The 6,688-nt window shown below is 37.3% G+C and overlaps 2 protein-coding genes across 2 annotated transcripts in view; one reads left to right on the top strand and one right to left on the bottom strand.

The window, feature by feature from the left end:
* TMEM43 (transmembrane protein 43) overlaps nt 1-6,688 on the bottom strand; it is a 350,998-nt gene that overhangs the window by 124,739 nt on the left and 219,571 nt on the right. The window lies entirely within an intron of this gene.
* Nucleotides 1-6,688, top strand: part of UROC1 (urocanate hydratase 1) — a 50,330-nt gene that overhangs the window by 17,465 nt on the left and 26,177 nt on the right. The window contains exons 10-13 of the mRNA XM_069083850.1: nt 97-159; nt 985-1,164; nt 4,805-4,902; nt 6,614-6,686. Of these exons, the coding sequence (XP_068939951.1) occupies nt 97-159; nt 985-1,164; nt 4,805-4,902; nt 6,614-6,686 (414 nt within the window). The remainder of the gene's footprint in view (nt 1-96; nt 160-984; nt 1,165-4,804; nt 4,903-6,613; nt 6,687-6,688) is intronic.

The raw sequence follows: 6,688 nt of genomic DNA, 5'->3' as shown, positions 1-6,688 counted from the left end.
AATATTGGTATGGGTGGGACAGTGGGGGTCAATGTAAGTAAGAGTAATTGAGATGTTTGAAATGTTATATCTAGTACCATTATGGATCTATTTCAGGGAAGCAAGAAAGAAGAAAATTATCCTTAGCCTGGGTTATCATGGGAATGTGGTTGATCTTTGGTAAGTTTAGGTTGAACGTTTTGGGACCCTACTACACTGGGTTGGTCCAAATGGTGTCCTCTGGAGTAAAGGCGAAATTCTGTGATAAGATAAAAAAAGGGACATGATCTAATTTTGCCAACTATATATCATGACTAAATCATTTTTTCCTTTCTGAGTCTCAATATGTTCATTAGTAACATAGGGACAATGATTACAGTCTCACTTGTCTCATAGCTTTATTTGTATAGCTAAAGAGGGAATCGGAAATTTCAGGCAAAATATTAGACAAATAATTTAGGTCCCAAATCCTGGTTGTGAGTCCAAAAAATTTTTAAGTGACATTTTAAAAATATATTTTATTTTTTCCAATTATTTGTGAAAACAATTTTAAACATTTGTTTTTAAAATTTTGAGTTCCAAATTCTCTCCCTCTCTTCTCTTCCTTCCTCATTGAGAAGGCAAACAATTTGGGATAGGTTATACATGTGCAATGCTGAAAAACATATTTCCATATTAGTCATATCGTAGAGGAAAACACAAACAAAAACCCAAGAAAAATAACAAAAATTTTAAAAGTATATTTCGATCAGCATTCAGACTCCATCAGTTCTTTCTCTAGAAGTGAATAGTTTTTCATCATGAGTCCTTCAGAATTGTCTTGAATCTTTGCATTGCTGAGAATAGCAAAGTCATTCATAGTTGATCATGATACAATGTTGCTGTTACTGCTTACAATATTCTCCGCTCACTTCAATATGCATCTGCATATTCTAAAAGTCATCAAGTTTTCTCTTGTCACTTTGCACTGCACTTAATTTTATCCCTCATCTTTTCTTGGGGCAGGGAGAGGCTTGTCTATGAGCTGGACACAACTGGGGAACTGTTAGTAGACCTGGGATCTGACCAGACCTCCTGCCACAACCCTTTCAATGGTGGATATTATCCTGTGCAGCTCAGCTTTCAGGAAGCTAATCAGCTTATGGCCACCGACCCAGCCAAGTTTCGGGACCTGGTGAAAGAAAGGTAAAGGGAACTCCAGCTATAGAACCTTTGGATATATGGTAACTTTTCCCAAAATCTTCTGGTGTGTTATAGGGCCAAATGCAACCTTAAAGACATTCATAGTCAATATGAAGTGAGGCCATTTAAAGAGGTCTGGGAAGGCTTTGTCTTCTCTCAAAATATTTCTTCTCATGCTACCTGAAATTAATCCTTTCACTTTGGTAAACTGCTTGAAATGACACCATTAAAGTTTTTTTTTAATATGTAAATATACCTGGGAAAAGTAACATAATAAATCTCTCCTTAAAAAAAATTGAGGTAGAATTAGGGTAAGGGGAGTGGTAGCCCCCTACAGGTCATATCACTTAGCCTCCAGCATTCCCACTTCGGCCAAATCCTTTAGCAACTATCAGAAGCAGGTATATGGTGTGTGTGTGTGTGTGTGTGTAGGAGAGAGACAGAAAGACAGAAAGATGGAAACTTGGGGTGGTGGGAGGGACTGGGAGGAATCTAAGACATTTGCTTTATTAGTAATAGCATCACTGATTTAACCTTTTTTTTTTTTTTTACCAAGCTTATGCCCTGTCACTGGGTTTCAGTATAATAAGAAAGTCAAGGCAATAGATCATTGGGACAGGAAGACAGGACAATTGATCAGTAGGACAGGAAAACAGGTGTTGCCAATGACCTTGGCTAGAGTATTAGCCTCTTCTACCTTTGAGGTTGTCATTAGTTCAGTCTATAAAAGTGGCACCTGAGCCAGTGTTCCTAAACTGTCCCTCTTATGGATGCTAGTACCATCCACATTGTCAGGAGTAGCAGCTGGCAGCTGGCATGGCCCTGGGGAGTCTGGTTGCCTGCGTAGCCTTTCCTTTGTGTCTGTGTTTGTGTTCCCATGTACTGTGTGAACCTGGGAAAAATCTCTCTCAGTTCTCTATACTCCAAGCTGCAGAAGGTCTTAAGGCAGAGCATACACCAACGAACATTAATAATGATGCTATACCACAGGTCAGTGACAGCTGTATATTTGACAGCACCTTCTGAGCCCATCCCTATATTCCTGGGTGAATTGTGCTAGAAATCATGGGACCCTTTAAGGGAGAGGCTGCAGAGCTTTGACCTTGGGAGTTCAATCACAGTAGCAAGTATCGCCACATTGGACAAATGCCCAGGGGACTTGTACAGACACATACTTCCCCAGTTCCCTACCTGCTAGACATACCAACGCCAGGGAAATTAGTCCTTGGGAAACTAAAGCTACTGATAATACAGTTTTACCCTTCCCATTCCTCAAAAGATCACCTGGGATAGATTCTTATTCTGAGAATAATCAAAATTGCCTAAAGGCATTAAGGTTGATCAGACTCATTTTATACTGGCAGCTTGTTATTTTTTTAAATTTTTAAGAATTAATTAGTTTATTTTTAGTTTTCAATATTCATTTCCATAATATTTTGAGTTTTAAATTTTCTCTCCTTCCCTGCCCTTCCTCTTCCCAAGATGGCATGCAATCTGATATAGACTCTACTTATACATTCATATTAAACATATTTTTACATTGGTCATAATGTAAAGAAGAATTAGAACTAATGGGAAGAACCACAAGAAAGAAGAAACAAAACAAAAACAACAAAAGAAAAGAAGAGCAAATAGTATGCTTCCATCAGCATTCAGACTCCGAAGTTCTTTCTCTGGATATGGACAGCATTTTCCATCATGAGTCTTTTAGAGTTGTCTTAGATCCTTGCATTGCTGAGAAGAGCTAAACCTATCAAAGTCAGTAATCATACAATGTGGCTGTTACTGTGTGCAATGTTTTGGTTCTGCTCATTTCAGTGAACGTCTGTTCATATAAGTCTTTACAGGTTTTTCTGAAGTCTACCTGTTCATCATTTCTTATAGCTCAATAGTATTCCATCACATTCATATGCCACAACTCGTTCAATCATTCCCCAACTGATTTATCCCCTCAATTTCAAAATCTTTGCCACCACAAAAAGAGCTGCTATAAATATTTTTTGCACATGTAGATCCTTTTCTCGTTTTTATGATCTCTTTGGGTTACAGACCTAGAAGTGGTATTGCTGGATCAACGGGTTTTTATAGCCCTTTGAGCATAGTTCCAAATTGCTCTCCAGAATAGTTGGATCAGTTCACAATTCCACCAACAATACATTAGTGTTCCAACTTTCCCATATCTTCTCCAACATTTATCATTTTCCTGTTTTGTTATGTTAGCCAATTTGATAGGTGTGATGTGGTACCTTAGAGTTGTTTTGATTTGCATTTCTCTAATCAACAATGATTTAGAGTATTTTTTTTCATATCAGTATAGTTTTAAGTTCTTCCTCTGAAAACTGCCTGTTCATATTCTTTGACCATTTATCAATTTGGGAATGACTTGTATTCTTATAAATTTGACTCAGTTCTCTATGTATTTTGGAAATTAAGCCTTTATCAGAGACACTGGTTTTAAAAAATTGTTTCTCAACTTTCTGCTTCCCTTCTAATCTTGGTTGCATTGGCCTTGTTTGTGCAAAACCTTTTCAATTTAATGTAATCAAAATCATCCATTTTGCATTTCATAATGTTATCTATCTCTTGTTTGGTCATAAATTATTCCCTTCTCCATAGATCTGACAGGTAAACTTTTCCTTGCTCTCCTGGTTTGTCTATATTATCAGTCTTTGTATCTAAATCATGTGCCCATTTTGACTTTATTTTGGTATGTATTGGTCTATGCCTAGTTTCTGCCATACTATTTTCCAGTTTTCCCAGCAGTTTTTGTTAAATAGTGAGCTTTTATCCCAGAAGCTGGAGTCTTTGGATTTATCAAATAGTAGATTACTATAGTCATTGACTACTATGTCTTATGTACCTAACCTATTTCACTGATCCACCATTCTATTTCTTAGCCTATACTGGCAGCTTGTAATCATCCTTCTTCTTTCTTAAATACCCCAGCTACTGCCATCCCTGCATAAAGCTGCAAAGGTAATACATTTGCATTTTAGCCATTCTGAGGGTTGCTGCTTTTCCTAGCCATGTAGCACTCACAGGGCTTACTTAACTGCTGAATGCTATTTTCTTTGCCACGAATGGTATCGGCAGCTTTTCTGATAACTATGCTAACAGAGGTAAGACCAGAATGACCTCTGCAGTCATCTCCTCTCAAGCCCTAGGGTGCTTTCTTTCCAAAGTTAGGTTGTATTGGATAGACTCAGATTATCCCAAAAGGGGTCACAAAAAAGGAGACATGACTGAAAATGATTAAAGAACAATGAGATTTCTGCTCTAGAATCTGTAATCCTGTAACTTCATACATTCTTCAACTGAGTTCAAAAAAGAGAAAAAGATGACATAAATATCTCATATCACTGTGCCTGGATTCTTTCCTTTCCACATCACACATTCTTCTTTTTCTCATAATTATTTGTGTGCATTTCTCCCTGGCCTCTCATTCTGCTGTGCATTAGATTGTAAACTCCAAACTTGAGGGCAAGGATTATTTTAGCTCAACTCTTAGCCCAGTGTCTTGGCACATAGTAAGGACAATATATTTGAGTTTTTTTGCTGTCTGTTGATCAAAGTCCCTTCCAACTCTGAGATTCTATAACTAAGGTCCTATGGATCAATAATCTCCTTTGCTTATGTGTTTCAGTCTGAAGAGGCATGTAGCAGCAATCAACAGACTTTCAGAGAAAAGCTTCTTTTTTTGGGACTATGGCAATGCTTTCCTCTTGGAAGCTCAGAGAGCCGGTGAGTGTGCCCCAAGACTTTACAAGGTGGACCCACAAAAGAGGCAGCACTTTTTGTTAGCAATAGAATACTTAATTGGGTTCAAAAGTAGTCTGAAAAGTTCAAATGTGATACATTGGCTATGAGTTATTCAGGGAATTTTGAGGGGTTGGAGATTTTCCTAATCTCTGAGGTTGACATCAGGAAGTTTAACTATGACACTTTCTAAATCACCACTTAGAACTCCCTGAGGAGTCAAGAGAAACTAAAAGAATGACCCTGGCTGACAATTCTTTTTTTTTTAATTAATTTTTAAAATTTCAATTTTATTGTATTTTCTATTCCAAATTCTCCCTCTACCCTCTTTCATCATTACCCATTGAGAAAGCAAGAAAAATAGAACCCATTACAAATATGTATGGTCATGCAAGACAAATTTCCACGTTAGCCATGTTACAAGAAAAGGCAAGAAGAGAAGAAAATATGCTTCAGTCTATACTATGAGTTTATCAGTTTTCTCTTTGGGGGTGGACAGCATGTTTCATCATGAATCTTTTGGAGTCATGCTTGGTCATTGTGTTGATCAGAGTTGCTAAGTCTTTGAAAAGTGATTATCTTTACAATATTGCTATTACTGTATAAATCATGAATGTTCTTAGGTTTAGGAGGAAACCCAAATCATTCTATTTTGAAAAACTGATCACTTGATGTCCAGAAGATACAGATATAACCCTCCCTCATAGTTAGCAAGCTTTTACCCTTATTCTTCAATTCCACATTATCCCCAAAAGTAGATCTTTTTCTTTTTTTCCTCTCTTAAATTTTATTTTTTCAGTTCCAAATTCTCTCCCTTTCTGAACCACTCACTCACTCCTTGAGAAGGTAAGAAATATGATTATCATTATACAAAAATATATTGGCATAATACATATAATATAAAATATGTAAAACATTAGCCATCTATCTTTTTCTTGATGCAGGAAAGGAAAAATTTCAAACACAGGAAGGAAGAAGAGGGACAAATTAGTTGTAAAAAGAAAAGTAGATTTTTATAAGATTTCTCTCTCTCTCTCTCTCTCTCTCTCTCTCTCTCTCTCTCTCTCTCTGACTCTCTCTCTCTGTCTTTCTCTCTTTTTTTTCTCTCTTCTATTTGTTTCTCCAGTACTCTACCCACAAGTGCTTAATAAATGCTTTTTCATTCATTCCATTTTTTTTTCAAAACAACAGCAACAAAGACTTCCTTGTAGCTACAGTTCTATGCAATGGAAATATGGTGTGGTGGGAAGGGCTCTGGACCAAGAGTCAGGAGCTCTGAGACATGTGACTAAGAAGGGGCAGCAGAAAGTTAAAGAGTAGGCGTTCTATGCCCATCCTCTACTCTCTCCACTCCTCTCCACTTTTCTGCCACTTTCTGGATTATCTATATGTTGTCTTTTTTCCATTAGAATATAAGACTCCTTGAGGGTAGGCTTTGTCTTTCTGTTTTTATTTTTATTCTCAGAGAATAGCTCAGTGCCTAACTACAGTAAGTGCTTGATAAATGTTTACTGTCTTGTTTCTGGTTGCCATTTAGGAAGGGGGAAAAGAATTGGAGCTGTAGGCACTTCACTGTTGTATAAAAAGAGACTAAAGCTTCAGAGGGAGAATTTTTTTTTTTCCACTGGGGTATTTGTCCCATTCTTCTTGTTCTTGGCTTGACCATTCTGTGCAATGTGTTGTGATCTGCCTGCAGGTGCTGATGTGATAAAAAAGGGAGGCAATAAAACAGAATTCCGCTATCCATCCTACGTCCAGCACATAATGGGGT

Source organism: Petaurus breviceps, unplaced genomic scaffold (assembly GCF_028583685.1).
Source record: "Petaurus breviceps papuanus isolate PSGF00001 unplaced genomic scaffold, PetGlider_PUasm1.0 174, whole genome shotgun sequence".
Taxonomy (NCBI): Eukaryota; Metazoa; Chordata; class Mammalia; order Diprotodontia; family Petauridae; genus Petaurus; species Petaurus breviceps.
The sequence above is the reverse complement of the archived record's forward strand: the minus strand, read 5'-3'. Positions and strand labels throughout refer to the sequence as shown.